This window comes from Martes martes (assembly GCF_963455335.1).
Source record: "Martes martes genome assembly, chromosome: 10".
NCBI classification, from domain to species: domain Eukaryota; kingdom Metazoa; phylum Chordata; class Mammalia; order Carnivora; family Mustelidae; genus Martes; species Martes martes.
In genome coordinates, this window is record NC_137898.1 from 70,574,203 (window position 1) to 70,593,954 (window position 19,752).

The window sequence follows — 19,752 nt, forward strand, 5'->3', positions numbered from 1 at the left end:
CATAGTACTGCTGCCTATTATTTTCAAAATTTATATGTGCTACTCAAATGTAGCCAGTTTTACAAATATTAGGCTCTAGTAATTTATGTCTTAATCATGTATTTCAATTTTGTTTTGTGGTAAAAATGCACTAGTCATAGAGGAAAGAAATAATCTCAGCCCATACATTAAGAGTCATCTTGGAAAATACCATAAAAAAAAGAGAAATTAATCCACCCAGAATTCAGCACATGATTAGCCTCTGTGGCCTGACCTAACTAAGCTCGGTCATGAGCAAAGACACAGATACATTGGCATATATGTCCATGTCCATGCGTTGTTTTCACTCCTCGAGCTAAATGTTGAACAAAACCTAACAAGATAAAAACAAGATGACCAAACTTGAGTATCTGCCAGTTCAAAAGCAACTGGAGAAACCTCTTCACCCAACAGCCCCAAGGGACAGAAGTCTTGGCTCCTCTGCAGCGACTGGGCAGAGAACATGCAACAGGGGCCGAAACCTGGATTGTCTTTTTGCCTATGTACTTCTTCAGAACTGCTCAGGTCACGGGCCAAAGCTCAGCACCTTCACCTCTCGCAGGCAGGCCTCACAAGCAAAGTTTCAGATTTCAGGCTAGATGTCACGGCCTTCTAGCATCAGCACCTTGTTTCTCTATCAAATGGCTCCTTCATTTAGCTGCTCTTCTCATTAAGACTTATTAGCACATCCAGACTATTGGGCACCTATTAATAAAAATCTTGTGCTCTCCTAAGGGCAGACATGTGTATCATTATCTTCATACCTCCAGCGCCCAGCATTATGCAACTGGGCTGAAACTGGGAAGCTAAGAAGACACATACGCATATCTGCATGCTTTGCTGGGCCCCACAGACACCTTTTTAATGTGCTATTTGTCCGGGAGACAGAAATCAGCGTTAAGTACAGCGATCTTAAGATTGAACAGAAAAGAGTAAACGATCATTATCTTTGGCTGATGGTGAGTATTAATTAGTGGATGGACATTAGCCACAATTATATACTTATTTCTTAAGATTCAGATGTTCACTTGTTTTATAGATTGAATATATACACTGGGTCCTGCTTTGAACCTCAGAGCTTAAACCCTGGACATGATACAATTTGCTTCCATAGGTATGGAGAGAGGCATACACAACCATAATGCACACTAACTGTCAAAGCACAATTCTTTCTTAGGTCCAAATACATTATAAATTGTTTCATGTCTACAGTCTTATGTAAAGGCCACAAGAAATCCAGTACTTGAGACCAGACTGCAACATAAAGCCAAGTGATAATAGAAGGTGCCGAATTCATTTTAAGAAAAGACTCAAAGGGCAGAGAGCCTTACAGAAGTATACTACTACCCAGCAATTACACATATGTATTTATATATAGTACATATATATGTCTGCATAAAAAATTTCAAAATATGTAACTCCCCCATAGCGGAACCACGGATGAACCTTTCAACACTGGTGGCAGGAAAATGTTTTTCATAAAACCCTTGTCAGAATGAAATAGTTTTGTAAGCTGCAAGAGTTTTAGTACCAATAACAAATACTGCGTGATTAATAGTGTTAGTTATTTCAGTATATTTAACACCATGTAAAGTGGCAACATTTAGTCATTTGTGAGAAAGATCCTGCTACTCACTTCCTGGTATGCACTCATTTGTGTCTGGTTCCTGATCTGCTTTTTGATCTACTCAGAAAAGCAACATTGAGAATAAATACCATTTTACAAGAAGGATTAAAGAGACACGAAAGTAAGGCTCACATGTCAGTTTCACAACAGAGACTGCAGAATACATCTGACAGGTTTTCAGCTCGCTTTTATCTATTCCCCAGAGTGACTCTTCATTACCTCCTTTAGGGGTCTCCTATTCGACTAAAAATCCAACATCCAGCATAGGAGATATCTGGCATCTTTCTACTAAGTCACTGAGCCACACATAGCTTGGGGGATGGAAGGAGCACTGCATTAGGAGTAACGAAGCTGTGCTTTTAGTTGCTACCACTCCCTCAACCCCCTGCCCCCCACTGACCAACTAGCTATAGGATCTTGGACAAGTCACCTCATTTCTCTGAGCTTTTCTTATCTGCAAACGAAAATCCCTGCCCCACCTACTTCCACGAAGTTGTTGTAAGCATAAAATGAGAAAGACAAAACTATGACACAAAAGTAAGCAATGACCTTTGAGGAGTTCTGATGCTACATTTTATGGGGGAAGCTCAGTTCATAGACATTTTTTATTATTATAGTAAAGGGAATTTAGAAAACACAATTCCGGTGTACAAATATAAATTATACATTTGCATAAATGCTCAACTATAAAAACCAGACTCATTTCCATCCCTTCCCCCACTATACCACTATTACCCTGTATATTTTATAAGTGAACCACGTAATACTCAATCCATTGACAAACTTCGAGATCTTCTGGTCTTCTTAATATTCAGAACCAGTTAATTTTACCTCAGTCTATATTTAGCTATTTAAATGAGCCAAGACAGGATCCTGATTCTGGTTCTGGGACTCTTCCCTTTGAAGTTAAAGCTTTACCAGCTATGCCCAGAGAGCTCCAAATGCTGAGACATGAGAAAAATACAGGAATAACTTAACCCAGAACCCACCCAACGCTTCCTGCCCTCACAAGGAGTTCTGCAAGTCAGAGTAGCAAAAATCAGCTCATACCCATAGAAATACAATTTCCTATTTATAGAAACCCTCGCTTCCCAAAGGTCTCTGATGCGATCCTTACAACAGTATCACCAGCAGAAGACTTGAGAATATAAACAGTTAGTATTAAATGCATCGAGTCAGAACCATTTTATAATAACTTAGGCACCATTCATCACATAGTGGTAAATGACATTCTTCTATTTATCCAACAGCTGCGTCCCAGTGACTGCCCAAACCGCCCCAGAACCTAATACACAGACAGACATGCAAATACATAAAGATATTTACCATCTTCAGCACTACGTACTAATTCTTCTGGCAGATTATCTACTTTTGCTTGATCTGTTCAGGAGAAATTAACAAATGGTTAACACGGCTGACCCTTGGCGAGAGAGAACAATGAGACTGTCCCTGGAAGCCCCCGGAGTTGGAAGCAATTAGTCAAGATGCAGTGAGGGGTGCAACCAAGATGTCTTCCCCCAAATACTTTCTCTTTAGATTAGCTACTTGAACCAGTGCCATAGCGGGAGCTCCCATTTCAGCCCCGATGCAGCTTACATCAGCACACTGCTGCACACGGACTCCCCAGGGTTAGAGGGTTAGCTAAGAGCAAGCAATCGGCCAGCAGCAGGAGAAAACACAGGGCAGCAACAGCCTCTCTATTCTTCTGGAAAGGGTAAGATGCTAGCCATGACTAACACCTTCTCAAACCCATGGTCATTAGCAAATATTTCTGTGCATGCATCATCGTTTGTGTATGCCTCTGGGAGCCTTGCTTGGGAAGTCAACTGAAGAGATGTAACTGGGGACCAGCTGCTAAGTGGAATCTTGGCAGGCTCGTGTGAGAGTGGGTATCGGTATTTGGAAGGGAGCGTGCAGGAATACCCGTCAGCTGATGGTGATTTTTTTTTTTAACCCTGCACATTCCTGAGTATTTTAAAGCTGCACCATGGAAATAGCCCTATGCTTCACAGGCAAGAGGTTTGCCAAACTGGACAGTTTTTGCTGAGCTTTTTGTTTTTTGGGGTTTTCCCCCCCTCAGGACCCATCATCAACATCAGGAAGAACAATTAGGGCGGTCCAACAAAGGGCTGGATTCGCTTTCTGTGGGAGCATTCAGGCGGATGTGGGGAGGTTGGCCACCTGTTGAGGAGGCTTTATAGGGAATTCCTGCATTGGGGGGTGTTTAAAATGGATGACCTTCAAGGTCACTTCCAACCCTGAGATTCCAAGATCTCTCGTAGGGATAGAACTGCATTCCAAAATGGGAATACTGTCCTCAGAGCCCTGAAAATCTCTGATTTATGGAATTATTTAATAGAGTGGCTTTCCCCCCTTTCTTTTTAAATTCTGACTTTTTAGTTTCAAATGCAGATAACTGAAGCATATTCTAAACATGACAATGTTCAACTTTCAAGCATATGAGTGTGGCAGTGATTAACTTTCATTCAGTAACTTTTCTCATGACCCTCTGCACTCCCAGGGGTGCCTCTTAGTGTAAAAACAATTAAGAGCAAATCCTCTAGAAGTCAGGATTTCTAAGTCGACTTGCAAGCCATACATACATATATATATATATATATATATATATATATATATATATATGAGTGTGTGTGTGTGTGTGTGTGTGTGTACAATGCTTTATGTTAGTACTCAAGAAGTCCTTCACCAATTACAGCAGCAGCTGGGGAGGACAGTGCACCCAATGTGTTGCAGGCCAGGTAGTCTTTGGGCTTCGAGTTCCAGTATCCAAAAGAAATGTGTGAAAAGAAGGGATAAAAGAGAAAGGACAGTCCCTGAAGCTAGGGACCAACTCATCTCCGTATCATGCAAAACTCATCAGACATCCAACACTGTCATATATAAGACAGTCACTTCATAAATGTTCTTGATAGCAGACTATTGATTCGGATTCATAGCTCTGCTGCGTGACACTAAACAAGGTACTTTACCTCTCTGAGCTTCATTTGCCTCATCTGTAAAATGGGAATAACCATCATCTCTTGCAGGGTTCCGTACACCAGTTACATGAAATAATGCATGTGAAATACTTAGCCACATCTTGGCACACAGTGCTCAATGAAGGTTAGCTATTCTTACTAGAACCACCAGCTACCCCAGTCTTTTAAAACTCACTGGACTTGAAACGCTTGAGCTGGGATTCTTCAGTCCAAGGAAACCTAGTGTTCTAGTAACCAAACCTCAGGCACTATTTTGAAGGTTCCAGTCACTGTAGGATGAGCTGCTTCTGCTCACTCTGGAAAGGTTACAGTCATCTGTTAACCCCCGCCTCAGGGGCTTCAGTGCACGAAAGCATGCAGTGAGGCCACAGAAAAGCACATGAGCATTTTAAAGCTTAGACGGGGGGGTGTAAACAATGGGGCAACCTTTATTCTCACTTGGTGAATCTGACGAAATGTCTTCTAGACTTTTGGAAGGCATTTTCCTAGCAGCACTCCTTTCCAAAGTTTTCAAGACAGGACTGGGTTCTTCTTCTGAACCTGTTACGAGACAAAATTGTTGAACACTGCGCAATACAAAAAAGATCCAAAAAATCCTAATTCTTAATAACCAGTGGACGTTGGTATTGTAGGCAGAGAGTCAGAAGCCTCTGTAATTTTATTTACTCTATGAAACACTTCTCAGAAAAAAAACAAAATTTCTCCACTCTTTGCAGATCCTTTAAAAACCATTTTCCTAGTCAAGAAGTATTTGCAAGCATAAATCATAAAGGAACAAGATAACCACATGAATAGAAAAGTGATCTCTGAGCCATCTACACCTCTATTTTAGGCCCATGATTTGTTCTATGCCAGACTTTGAATCTTTCCACTTCACTTCTAGCTTTTGAAGACTACCACAGAGTGGTTTTAGGAGCATTAAAACAATTAGCTGAAAACCATAGAAGGCAGGATTCAGATGTTTAACATCTGTGTATAATCAGGTACACAGATGGGCGAATTCTCCAAATCAACGATTGCAGGCCCTTGGGGATTCATGAGCTAGTAAAATTTCCAACAAAATGTTGGGAAATGCCACGAGGTAGTCAACTTTTTATTTTATTATGTCATTTTAAAGTGTGTAGGGGGTTCTATCATGTACTAATAACTACATATTTTTTTTAAAAGGCATGTGAGGGGAAAAAAAAGGCATCTTAGGACCAAAGGAAAAAGGGGGGGGCATATCCTCAAAATAAGGACAGTCTTCTAAATTAAATATATCTAATGTTACAAAAAAAAATCTCTAGATACCTTAACTTTTTCATTTTGACAGTTAAAACTCCATCATCATGGATTAGCTCTGATCTGGATATGGTCATTCATCACTGTTACATTATTAGTGCCTAGAACAGTGGCTGTTCAAAAATGTTTGCTAGGGGGCGCCTGGCTGGCTCAGCTGATACAGCATGTGACTCTTGATCTCAGGGTCATGAGTTCAAGCCCCATGTTGGGCATGGAGCCTACTTTAAAAAAAAAAAAAAAGAAGTTGCTAAATCAATGAATGATTCCATTAATGAGTCAATGAATTTGGGAACCACTTCTATATACAATACTTTCCTGAAATGCATCCCAGTTCTCCCCAATGTTAATAGGCATTCTAGAGCAAATGGATTCTAAGATGAATTGGATTTGGGATGCTCTGTGTTCCAATTTAAAGGTTTCTTACTATAGATCTTCTTGGAGACATTAATATGCTAATAATGTGCATAGTTTCCCAGCACATTAAATACTTGACCATGGAGCATTTTTTAAAAAATTTTTAAGGAACATATTGAGGTATTGGTTGAATAAGAGCTCAGCCCTAAGTGAAACATGTTAGGTTGCTCACCAAAATTGTGGTACCATTGTAAGCAAGTTCCTCCCTCCTCCAGTCCACCACCAGCCAATTGTTCAATTTTTTTTTAATTTATTTATTTGTTAGAGAGAGAGAGAGCGTGTGAGCACAGGCAGACAGAGTGGTAGGCAGAGGCAGAGAGAGAAGCAAGCTCCCCGCCGAGCAAGGAGCCCGATGCAGGACTCGATCCCAGGACGCTGGGATCATGACCTGAGCCGAAGGCAGCCGCCCAACCAACTGAGCCACCCAGGCGTCCCAGCCAATTGTTTAAAAATAAAAATTTAGGTTAGAGTATATAAAACTACAGTTGTACCATTTTGTACCTCTTATTGGCTTGTAACTTTTAAATATCTTCTCTGAGCTCTGACTGGGTGGTTATTTAATACTGATGATTTCATTTTTAGACAGGCTTTTTACTATTCAATCAGTTATGCGGATACCCTATAAACAAAGCTATATACATCAGGGATACGTCTCTGGAGTAAGTACAAATGTACAAGCTCCCCTATGGGTTGGTCTACCCTCCTCACTCACAGGGTAGTTTAGTGAAAGTCTGCTTCAGCAAGTTGCACATGGTGATGGATACTCCTGTTTCAGAGACTGATATTCCACTTTTCCTCTTCTTACCATCAACCTTTTTGTAACAGGGGCTTCAATTCGATTAATCAGGATTAAAGTTGGATCCTTTGGTCCGTTTTCAAGAAGAGACCCTATAGTTACTTGCAAAGGAAACCAAACCTCCCGAGTCATCCACTCAGGAAAGCTTATTCATTCTCCTCAATACTGAGGGGCGCTAGAAAATGACAAATTTTCTAAACTGCTAGGAGGATGACCGACACCAGCTGTTTTGCAACTGTGGTTAAAATGTCCCAGCCAGAAGGCATCTATTATCATTCATCCCTATAATCGGGGTAGTTGTGCATTCCTATTTGCTTCTGGGTTTCTCTGCTAAAATGCCCATTTTGATCACCATAGCAAACGGAGACAAGGCCTGTAGCTCCCAGCCTGGCTGAAACCAATACCCTGAAGCCCACTTAGATGAATGTGGTAATCGAGTAAGTTCTTCATTCACCTAGCCGAGGCTGGAGGCAAAGAAATGCAGCCAGCCAGGCGATGCTCTCAGGTGGCGTCAGATGAAGTCATCTGCCCAAAGTCATACTCTAGAGAAGATTCTGCAGGAGATTCTGCAGATTTCTGCAGATAACTGAAAACAAGATGAAAAGGGTGGCAACAAAACACCACAGCACAAGTTTTCTGAAGGAAAGAAGGTTCCAGTCTTGCCCTCTGTTCCTGGAATTTAGCCACTACTGTGGTAAAATATTCATCCTAAAAGGGAAATTTGTGCCCATTTGTGTGTGGCACTTTCTTGCCACAAATCTTCCTAGAGACTTCTGTGTGGATTGTCAATTAAGAAAAAAATTATTTCCAGGATAAATTATTTCTAGGAGGAAAACTGGCTTGAACATTTCAGAAGTGCTTTCTAAACCCAAAATTTAAAAAAAAAAAAATACTCTTAAAACCTAACAATTCTGTTACTGAGAATAAAGTCAGATTCTGAAACACTCCCTCATGGGTAAAACTTCTCTATGTAACGCATTGACTAAAGAATATAAAAGGAAATGTAGCTTTTTATTAGGAAAGGTTAGGAAGACCTAAAATGATAAGAATTTACCACTATTTCCAGTGTGTCAAATTACTCCCAGTTTTTAAAACCGTATCATCTTTTACATCAGCATTCCCTAAATCATTTCATTAAATCAATGGGTTAAAAAATTCAGAATGCTCACTGGAGGTTTTTCTCCAGCTGTCTGCATTGGAACTCAAGTCTCCACCTGAAAAATCAGAGTCAGAGAAACCTACTTTTTCTTCTTTTTTCTCTATTCTCTTACATGGAGATGCCAGAATCAATTTGACTTACTTGTTTCTGGAGGGTTTTCTCTGTTTGTCAGGAGAAGAATGGGTTGCCTACGTCTGGATACACTAATTGCTTTAGGAGCCTCTTCCAAGCCAGGCTCCTGAGAAGACTTTTCTCGAACCCCTGCAACCTCACTTTCACTATCCCTGTCCTCTGTGGCGTTTATAGTTTTAGTGATCCCTATTTAACATTCCACACAGAACTGCGGGGTTCCAGGGATCTCTACCCAACTTTCAGAACCACAAAGATCTACTGATAAATCGGCCACACCTTTGTTACCTCCCAGCACTTCATCACACTGGTTGACTTTTGATTGGAAAACATTACCCTTAAACGTCACTTCAGAGGCCTCTGTGGCTGTCCAGTCAAGATGGGTTACTGTCCTCAAGAAACTGGCCTGCTCTGACTGGGAAGTCTCCTTCTCAGGAGTTTCTTCCTTCACTGACACCTGGAGCTGGTAAGGAGGAGCTTCAGTTGTTTCTCTAAAAAGTTTCTCAAAACCAATTTCAAAAGCACTCTCCGTTCTTGATGGAGCCTCAGAATTTTTTACTGTTTCTCTGATTTCCTCAGGATGGAATTCAGAAGCAGCTTGCCTGGACACCTCAGTCCTACCTGTTAACTTTGATGGAGAAAGAGTCCCTGGGTCACTTTCGTATTTTGAGGAGGGGGTTTCAGCTGCTTCCTTCAGTAGTTTTTCTAAGCCAGCACTGAATTCTAGGAACTCTGATTTAGGTTGAATAACTGTTTCCCTCACAATTTCTGCCACTTCCTGAGGTAACTCTTTGCCACGTTGAGTAACAGTGGAATCACATGAGCGATGGGTTTGCTCTGATGGAGGCACTCGGGCAGCTAAATGAGATCCAGCGTTATGAATTTTATCAGGGACTACATTGAAGGAACAAAAATCATCTCTGTCTGGAACTGTAACGTTCATTGTAGCCCCTGGTGTAGAATTTGGGGGGCTACCTGCTGCCTGGACTCCTTCAGGAAATTCTGCTTTGACTTCCCCAGGCACTACTTCCCTCCCCACTGGATAGCAAGCTTCTCTCAGTAACTTTTGTAATACAGCATTTATATCATTCAAAGCAGGTTCAGGTGGAAGAATGACTTTTTCTACAGTCTCTGAAATTTCCCTTTGTGAAGGTAATGCCTCATCCTGGGGAGCAAGATGAGCATCCCTCGAAGAAGGCCTCTCTTGGGGAGAGTTGGCCACATTCCCAAAAGAATCTTTTCTGTAAAGATGGGAAGGCGGACCCGATGGGTGAGAACCTTCCGCAGCTACTTGACACCCATCCTCCGTGCTTGGCTGGCATTCGCCACTTCCAGGTTTCTGGGACAGAGCTGTATTTACCAAAGTTTCACTTCCCTTTGGAAAAGGAGCTATTAGCTCTTTCTGATAGGCTGATGTGCTGTGACTCCATTCTGTCCCTTCTATCCCTTTTTCATAAACTCTACCCTCTTCAGGTTCAGAGTTGATCCTAGTGGTAGCAGGTTCCAACACGCTTGGCAAGACACAGGGTGAAGTTCCAGTAGCTTTCTTTAGGAGTTTGTCTAGACTAGCAGTCAAAGTGTTCGGCTTAACCTTCGGAGGAGCTACTGTTTTGTCTACATGCTCATAAATGCTCTCCCTATGTCCTTTGTCTTCTCCCTCAGTCTCAGCAAAATCTGTATTTTGAGGCCATGTTTTATTTCCAGAAATATCTGGTTCAGACTTTTGTTTTCTATGAACTTTTCCACCCGAAGGATGTATGGCTAGTGATGAAGCTTCTGAAAGTAGCTTCTGTAAGCTGTCATTAAAAGTGTCTTTGTAGTCTTTAGACAAAGCACTTGTTTTAACTATGGATTCTTGAATCTCTTGGTCTGAGTAATCCTTTTCTTCCTTGAACACTGGTGTAACAAACCATTTCATATTCTTTCCCACATTTTCCTTTGATGACTCGTTTCCTGGCAAATGATGAGTAGACTTTCTGGATGGTCCCAATGGAAATGTGGTTTCATCTGGTAACACCTGGAGTGTATGCTTTGAATTTAATTTCTCTATTTCCTCTCTTGTCAGAATTTTTTTTCTACCTGGAAGCATCCCTATTTCATGGACATTCTTTCCTGATGATTTAATGTCACTGAATTGTTTGTGTTTCTGGCTATTAAAAGGCTCCACATATTTTTGGTTCATTGTGTTAGTATTCTTCCCAACATTTTCTTGACTGTTTGGATTGGCTCCTAAGTCCCAAAACTTTCTCAAATTCTCAAATTGAGAGTGATTATAGACCTGTTCTGTATTGGGTTCATCCAATCTCTCTTTTAAGGACATAACTTTAAAGTTGGGATTTGATTCACCCATTAGAGGTTTGTCTTTCTCCAAAGGCGTGTGCGCTGCACTCCCAATATTCAAAGAATGTTGCCAAGCCGGTAAAGTACTGTCCCTTTCATAATGGCAGCTCTCTGCCACTTGCGATCTTTTTATACGCTCATTTATCTTATTCTGAAATGGAGACATTTCTGATTGGTCAACAGAAGGATAGTTTTTGGATGGACCTGATATCTGGGGTCTGGTCTCTTCGGGTTTATTTGAGGAATAAAAACTGGAGAGATGGGCTGTGTGGCCATTCTCATCTAGGACCACTTGTCTGCTAGTGGCTTGATTATATTCACTCTGGCCTGTAGATAAACTGTCCACGGACTTCACAGGCTGATATTCTTTAGCAGGAGGTTTCCCTTGACAGCATGACGATGTGGGTTCTTTATGAGTTAACTTAGCAGCAGCTTTCTCACCTTCCCAGAAAGATATTCTCTCACTTACTCTTTTGTATTTTTCTCTTTGCACTTGGTTCTTGGGAACCTCAGCAGTTTCTTGTAACTGGACCTCAGGCTTCTTCCAAGATTTGTTTTTGGTAGCCCCATGTAGTGACTCAATATTCTCTGTCTCTAAAGGAGTTTTTAGGATGCATGGATCTCCTTCTTTGCTCTCTCGCTCTGCCTTCGTGTTCTCTTTCAAACTTGGTTCTTTGACAAGTGTTGAAGAGTCAAAATTCACTTCTGAGTTTCTTCTATTTTTTTCATAAACATGAAGCTTAGGCTCTTCTTCACTTAAGCTGCCAACATTCTTAATGTTGCATGGAACCTGGTCTTCTCTCTCAGGTCCTTTGAGAGCACTGTAGGGATAATTACTGATTGGGGAAAGTGCCCAGTTTCCTTCTCCTCTGTTGTTTGAACCATGGCTAGAATCCATAGTTTTATTCCCTTGATGTGGGCCATAGATTTCACATGGTTGCAATATGCCTGGATCTTCCTTGCCTTGTTGGGACAAAATAATGGATTTGGGATTGATATTCACATTATTGTTTTGGCAAGTTCTAGAAGGCAATGTGTTTCCCTTTCCCTGGAATGGTGAATCAGATTCCATAAACATCAGTTTAACGTTGGTGGGTAATAGAGCCTTTGAGCCATTTTCTTTTAGAATGGTGTCATCTCTCACCAAGGCAGTAGCAATCGGCGATTCTGAGTCTGTCTCTTCTTTCAGCTCTATTCTTTGGGGATGTTGGAGAGGTGACTTATTGTCTTCTGAATGAGAACTTCGATTAAACCAGTCTAGAACTTTAGATATGGAATCATCAGTTGTCTTCCTTATCTCAGAGGCAAATGGACCAGAGTGGGAGGACGTCCTAGCTTTTAGGGCCTTGAGAAGAGGGGGCTTACCTTGCTGACGGTCTCTAGAACTGTGATCTGGCACCTGAAATGGCTCAGGCTCAACACAAGACAGTCCGTCTGCAACACAGAAATGCTTTTCTAAATAAGGAAAGAGAATGCTTAAGGAATTATTATTCAGGGGCACTTGAGTGGCTCAGCCATTAAGCCTCTGCCTTGGGCTTGGGTCATGGGATAGAGCCCCCGCTGAGCAGGAAGCCTACTTCTCCCTCTCCCACTCCCCTTGCTTGTGTTCCCTCTCTTGCTGTTTGTCAAATAAATAAGTAAGATTGAAAAAAAAAAGAATTATTATTAATCACTCACATTACCTTTTCAATAGGCACTTTGTATTTATACTTTCCATACCATTAGCTGTTTCTATCAGCATTTTTCAGAGGTTATAATATAAACCATCCTAATTAAGATATTCAACCAGGGTTGCTCTGACAGTAAAGGAAGGTAAATGTAGACTTATGAGGTATGGGGTATGGACCTAATTGAGAAATTCTTCTGAAGTCTCTGATTTATTCTGAAAATTCATATGGGGGCACCTGGCTGGCTTGGTCAGTAGAGCATGCAACACTTGATCTCAGGGTCAAGAGTTCAAGCCCCACATGGGGGGTGTAGAGCTTACTTAAAAAAATTTCATGCGGATTTTGTATTCTGATCCATGTTGCATTTTTTTTAAAGATTTTATTTATTTATTTGACAAACAGAGATCACAAGTAGGCAGAAGGCCACCCAGGTGCCCCCCATGTTGCATTTTTAAAAAAGATTTTATTTATTTGAGAGAGAGAGCACACACGGGTGCACAATAATGGGAGGAGGGGCAGAGGGAAAGAGACTCTCTGCTGAGCATGGAGCCCAAAGTGGGACTGGATCTCATGAGCCTGAGATCATGACCTCAGCAGAAACCAAGAGTTGGATGCTTAACCAACTGAGCCACCCAGGCGCCTGTGATCCATGTTACATTTTAAGTATTACTTTTCTTCCACTCTCAAATCTATGCATAGAACTTTACACTATAGGAAGATACACCATGTTGATTTTATGACTCCACCCACCCACTGGCATACTCATAAACACTAGACGGGCTTATACCAAGTTTGAGGAACACAGACCAAGGAGAATTTCAGGAGCTGAGAAAACGACCTTCTGGAGTTCCCTCCAGAACATTAGAATGGCACAATGAGTGTATTTGTATTTCTGGGCTTCCTCTTGATAGATTAAACCAGAATCTCTGAAGAGGGGCCCAGGAATCTTTACTAACAACTATCTCAGTGATTGTTCTGCGTACTGGAGTTTGAGGACCATGATCTCAAGGGGCTCCTCTGTTGTTCCCCCATTTCCCCTCTACAGTCTGTGAGTTTCAAAGTAGTTTCTGTGAGCCAAATAAACTAAACAAAACTGATGCATTATGTGATCTCCACCCATTCCCTGATGTTGGCTGACCAATGGCTAAGAAGCTAAACAAGATTACTTAAGCTCTAAGCTATCAAGAAAGCAGAGAATCTGGGGTGCCTAGGTGGCTCAGTGGGTTAAGCCTCTGCCTTTGGCTCAGGTCATGATCTCAGGATCCTGGGATCCAGCCCCACATTGGGCTCTCTGCTCAACGGGGAGCCTGCTTCCCCCACCCCTCTCTCTACCTGCCTCTCTGCCTGCTTGTGATCTGTCTGTCAAATAAATAAATAAAATATTTTTAAGGAATCATTTAAAAAAATAAAAAAGAAAGCAGAGAATCCTTTCTGAGCCTTAATCAAAGGACACATGGGAGACTTAGATAAGGGAGTTCAGGCACCCGCCCCTTAAGTTAACACCAGGTGTTTCTGCATTCCTCCTTCCTTACAAATACTAAGCTGTACAATGCATGTTCCTGAAAATTATGTCAGCTGAATTTTTAGGAAGTCAGCTACATTTCAATGCACTAGAGGACAATTCAATTAATAAAATTTTACCTTTAATTTTAATCATCAACTCTGGCTAAATGTGAAAAAAACAAAGGGTTATACAGTAATGGGCATGTGATAGATCTTGATTCCCTTAACTACACATTTTGCTATTGAATATATGTCAATAACTGTGAAGTTCTTTTGAGAAATCTTGAAAAAGTCTGTGTTCATTTGTTTAATAGAAGACAATGATGAAAAAATGCTTATAATATACTACTAGTAAAAAAAACTTCTGGCAGTATAAACATAATTTAAGATTATATTCATGCTTGAAAATTATTGAAAGGCTCTACAATTAAATGTTAGCAATACTGTAGTTAGTGCTGCATGATGACATCACAGATGGTATTTGTTTTATTCCATATCCATTTCTTCATTTCCAATGTTTTACAACAAAAGTGTATTACTTTTAAAATAAGAAGAGTTATTTTAAAGATTTGATGCAAGGTAGTGTTCCATTTTCTCTGAGTAATTCTTCTGTATTCTGCAGTGTAGTAATGAATGTGATATTGACTGTCCTGGAGGTCAGAGCTAAAGTCAAGCCCTTATAATTCACATACTTTGCATTTACCACTTTCGGGGCCTGATTTTTTTTTTATGCTTCATTATTTACTTGTATATATTTTTGTGGTAAGCAGGGCATTAATAATTAAGCAGAACTTTGTGCATAAGCTCTAAGGCCAGGAGCCCTGTCAATCAAAACAGGTGTAGCTGGGGATGCCTGTGTGGCTCAGTCAGTTGAGCATCTACCTTGGGATCTGGTTGTGATCCTGGAGTCCTGGGATCAACCCCCATGTTCAGGGAGGGGGGGGCTCCAGCTCAGCAGGCGGTCTGCTTTTCCCTCTGCCCCTGCTCTTTCTCTCCCTCAAAGAGGAAAAAAAAAAAATACGTGTAGCTGATGATGCCTTCCTTCCAAATTTCATGGTCAGCTGGGACTTAAAAATCAAAAAGCACAGGGATGCCTGGATGGCTCAGGTGGTTAAATTCCCACTCCTGATTTCCACTCAGGTCATGAGCTCAGGGTCACGGAATCGAGCCCCACTTTGGGTTCAGCACTCAGTGAGGAGTCAGTCTGAGATTCTCTCCCTCTCTCTCTGCCCCTCCCCCACTCATGTGCTCACTCTCCCTCTCTAAAATAAATAAATCTTTTTAAAAAAGATTTTATTTATTTATTTGACAGACAGAGATCAGAAGTAGGCAAAGAGGCAGGCAGAGAGAGAGAGAGAGGAGGAAGCAGGCTCCCCGCTGAGCAGAGAGCCTAATGCAGGGCTCGATCCAAGGACCCCGAGATCATGACCTGAGCCAAAGGCAGAGGCTTTAACCCACTGAACCACCCAGGTGCCCCGAAAATAAATACATCTTTGAAAATAAAAATCAGAAAGTACAAATAAGTAGTTAACATAAAAGTATAAAGATAGTCTGTAGTCCGTGGGAAAGCAGGTGCAGTTTGAAAAACAGGAAAGGTTTACCAAATTTTTTCTGTGGATGATAATAAAGGAAAATATTAAAGAATTTTTTCATCTTTTGAATAAACATTTAAGTGAGCACCATCCAGTTATTTGTCCATATTCATCAAACTTCAGTAAGTTCCTTTAATATGAAGGGTTTTTTTTTTTTCATTGAACAAGCACCTACCAATTTTTAATTTTAAAAAAATATTCCTTTGTGTTCAAATGATTAAAATGTCTGGAGAGCAGGGATGGGTAATTGAAAGTGCTTTGCTCTTTAAGAAGAGGATTGATCTGAACAAGTATCAAACTGTAGGGCCAAGCAAAGTGACCCAGGGTTCACTTAATGCTGACTAGTAAGGAAGGGGGAGAACAAGTACATCAGACATGTGACTGCTGCCATTGTAAATTCTCCTGACTATAAAGAAATTATCATAGGGCCGGAGGAAGACTTATTGAAGATGGGAGAGAATACACAGCATGATTTCTTCCATTGTTTCTGTTTTTTAAAGCATAAGAATTATGAAATCGTCGTATGGGTATGGGAAAACAGTGTCTCATCCCTTAAGAGGTGTAAGATCTTCAAGACAGGGCTAGTTAGCTAGGCAGCAGGGAAAAGCAGTATTCCCTTTGCCTCTCAGCTCACAGCAGCTGAAGGAGAAATTTCCTTCAGTACTTTTAACATCTAAGAATAAATGGCTAAGAAAATGAAGGTTTGGGGCACCTGTGTGGCTCAGTTGGTTAAGCATCGACTTTGGCTCAGGTCATAATCTCAGGGTCCTCAGATCGAGCCCAGCATTGGGCTCTCAGCTCATCAAAGAGGCTACTTGTCCCTTTCCCTCTGCTCCTCCCCCTACTCATGCTCTGTCTCTCTATCAAATTAAAAAAAAAAAAAAAGAAGAAGAAGGTTTTTCTGAGACTAAAAAAAATCTGGGGGGCCTGGTTGGCCTACCAGTGGGGTGTGCAGCTCTGGATCTTGGGGTTGTGAGTCCCAGCCTCACATTGGGTGTAGAGATTACTTAAAATCTTTAAAAAAAATCAAAGTTTAATTGAATGGTAATTGATAATTATGCATTAGGGGGATAATATATTCTGTACAAAGGTATTAGTATATATTTAATTCCTACTCTATTTACATACCTTGATTTAATTCAAAACACTGTAATTTGTTTGGTTAAATAATTGATAGTTATATTTTTTAGGGAAAAGCATAATGGGCAGAAACTATGCTATCCTGGTTTTAGTTTTAGTTAGCCCTTTAGCTATTGATGATTGAGGAAAACTTCCAAACCCATTAAGAGACAGTATAATTGGGATGCGTGGGAGGCTCAGTCAGTTAAGCATCTGCCTTCAGCTCAGGTCATGATCCCCAGGGTCATAGGACTGAGCCCCACATTAGGCTCCTTGCTCACCGGGAAGCCTGCTTCTCCCTCGGCCTGCCACTCCCCCTGCTTGGGCGTGTGCTCTCTCTCTCTCACAAATAAATAAAATCTTGAAAAAAAAAAAAAAAAAGAGGTAGTATAATCATTCCCCAGTGGCACCTGTCTGAATTGTAGCTGGAACGTCTAGGAGGTCAAATGGGGCTTCTACAGGGCTGGCCTGGCCATTCTAAGCCCATGGGTTGGTTTTTATAGTCTAGTAGTGACAACTCTCTTACCAGCAGGGCTTTTGGACAGTTCTGATTCAAGTTGTGATAATTCTGATGGTTTAGCTTTGTGTTCATTGACGGTGGGTGAATTTTCAATGGACTCTGGTCTTGGAGCTAAAATTTCTGAGGGAGAATGGTGCCCATTAACTGGAAAAGAACCAGAAGCCATTGGCTGATGTGCTTCATTTTTGGATGCTGTCGGACTTGAGGCTGACTGATGTAAAGGCAAAGGCTTCCTGTGTTGGGAAGGCAGAGGGTCATTGCAAAACTCATCGACGTCCACATCACCTTCTGTTCCATTCTTCAACCTGTCAGATTCTAAAACACTGAATTCTCCTACTTCCCGGCCACGGCTTAGCCCAGGTCTCTGGGGGAGTTCATCCTTCACTGCAGAGAATCTCACATGCTTTAATGGCTCCAGGGAGTTTGAGGAGGAGTCACCTTCTAAAGAATGCTCCTTCTCAGAAATTCTCTCATGGATGGTGAGGCCAGGGGCCACCATTTTGGTTTTGGGTTCCAGGTTCTGATGAAAACGCACTGTTTCCGAGTCTGTGCTGCTGGAACTGGAGTTGCGTTTCAGGATCCCTCTGGGAGCCCCCCTTGTGCTCAGGGAGTCTGTCCTCTGTCGGGGAAAAGACTGGTTATCATCGAGATTTAACTCATGTGATTTCGGGAGCATTTTCCTGGCTTTGGGGATTGGAGCTTTGACCGGAGATCTGTTCTCGGGGCCTGGAAATGTCTGTTTCGTTTTCTCTAAATTTTGGCTTGAAGTTTCTGGGATAGATGAGTCTTCTTTGGACTCTGACAATTCACCTGTAAATTAAAACACATCAGGTGACATATCAAATGGAGAATAGCTATATAATTTAAAACACCTAACATAAACTTAATCTACACATAGCAAAAGTAGTAAAATATTAAAGGCAATAAAGTATTATCATAAGTGCAGACCTAATTAAAAAACATTTAAAAATTCAGTCACGGGAGCACCTGGGTGGCTCAGTGGGTTAAAGCCTCTGCCTTCAGCTCAGGTCACGATCCCAGGGTCCTGGGATCAAGCCCCGCATCGAGCTCTCTGCTCAGCAAGGAGCCTGCTTCCTCCTCTCTCTCTGCCTGCCTCTCTGCCTACTTGTGATCTCTGTCTGTCAAATAAATAAATAAAATCTTAAAAAAAAAATTCAGTCACGAACTTCATTGAACCATACATTTAAGATTACTGTGCTTTACAGACATACTTTGTGGTATTTTTATATTCAATAAAATAGTTTTTTTTTAAAGATTTTATTTATTTATTTGACAGACAGATCACAAGTAGGCAGAGAGGCAGGCAGAGAGAGAAGGGAGGAAGCCGGCTCCCTGCTGAGCAGAGAGCCCTATGCGGGCTCGATCCCAGGACGCTGGGATCATGACCTGAGCCGAAAGCAGAGGCTTTAACCCACTGAGCCACCCAGGTGCCCCTCAATAGAATAGTTTTAGAAAAGATTTTTTAAATTCCTTAAAGAGGCTAAGGAAAAACATAGAAGGCACTTTAAAAATTTCTATATGGAAACCAGAAAAAGGAACTTAATTTTCTTTTTCTTTTTTTTTTAAGATTTTATTTATTTTTTTGAGAGAGAGAGAAAGAGAGGGCACAGGGAGGGCAAGAGGGGGAAGAAGAAGCAGGTTCCCTGCTGAGCAGGGAACCAATGCGGGGCTCAATCCCAGGACCCCTGGATCATGACCTGAGCTAAAGGCAGGTGCTTAACCGACTGAACCACCCAAACGCCCTCAAGAACTTAATTTTCTAAAAAAAAAAATTTTAATATTTTAAAAAGAAAATCTCTAAAACAAAAAATTAATTTTTTCAGGGACTCTTGGGTGGTGCAGTTGGTTAGAAGTGTCTGACTCTTGGTTTCAGCGCTGGTCATGATCTCTGGGTGGTGAGATCAAGCCCTGAGTCAGGCTCTGTGCTCTGCATGGAGTCCACTTGAGACTCTCTCTCCCTTTCCCTCTGCCCCCACCTTCCTGCTTTCTTTCTCTCTCTCTCTCTCAAAATAAGTAAATATTTAAAATAAAAACAAAAATTAATTTTTTCAGAAAGTTAAAAAAAATAGGTAGCATGTTCCAGTGCCTAAAATATTCTACATAACATAATATGCATCCAATAGAGAGGGAAAAACGCTAATATTAAAACAGGATAACTAAAACTGCAACTCCACTACTCAATGTTAATTTTCTACCCTTTGTCCAATATTTAATGCCTGTGGAATCTTTTTACAGTTGCTTTGGAAGAGACTGAATTTTCTAGTATTTCTTCATAGTGTAATGGGAGAATGGTAAAATTCCATAAGACGCAGACTTAAATCAATTAAGCCACAAACCTGACCAAATGCCTCCTCAGAGACCAGGCTGATAATTACAGATCAGAGGATCACAACGTTGTCAAGTGGATTTTTTTTCTTGAGGCAAAGTCTTAATTTCACATGAAGTGTGTCTGCATGTGAGAGATATCCAATATGTGCCACGAAATGAATGACTGAATGCCTCTGGTCAAAAGTTCCCTCGTTCACGGAGGGGGAACCCAAGGCCCGGAGGTCAAACAACAAGTGTCA

At 41.2% G+C, this 19,752-nt stretch overlaps 1 protein-coding gene across 2 annotated transcripts in view; it reads right to left on the minus strand.

Moving 5' to 3' along the window:
- SYTL2 (synaptotagmin like 2) overlaps positions 1-19,752 on the minus strand; it is a 121,371-nt gene that overhangs the window by 19,442 nt on the left and 82,177 nt on the right. Inside the window, exons 7-11 of one of the 2 annotated variants that reach the window (XM_080816124.1) lie at positions 17,171-17,974; positions 8,760-12,197; positions 5,083-5,184; positions 2,972-3,025; positions 1,655-1,702 (exon numbers count right to left, since the gene is read on the minus strand). In XM_080816124.1, coding sequence (XP_080672250.1) covers positions 1,655-1,702; positions 2,972-3,025; positions 5,083-5,184; positions 8,760-12,197; positions 17,171-17,974 — 4,446 coding nt within the window. The remainder of the gene's footprint in view (positions 1-1,654; positions 1,703-2,971; positions 3,026-5,082; positions 5,185-8,759; positions 12,198-17,170; positions 17,975-19,752) is intronic. The other variant, XM_080816125.1, reaches the window with a different exon arrangement.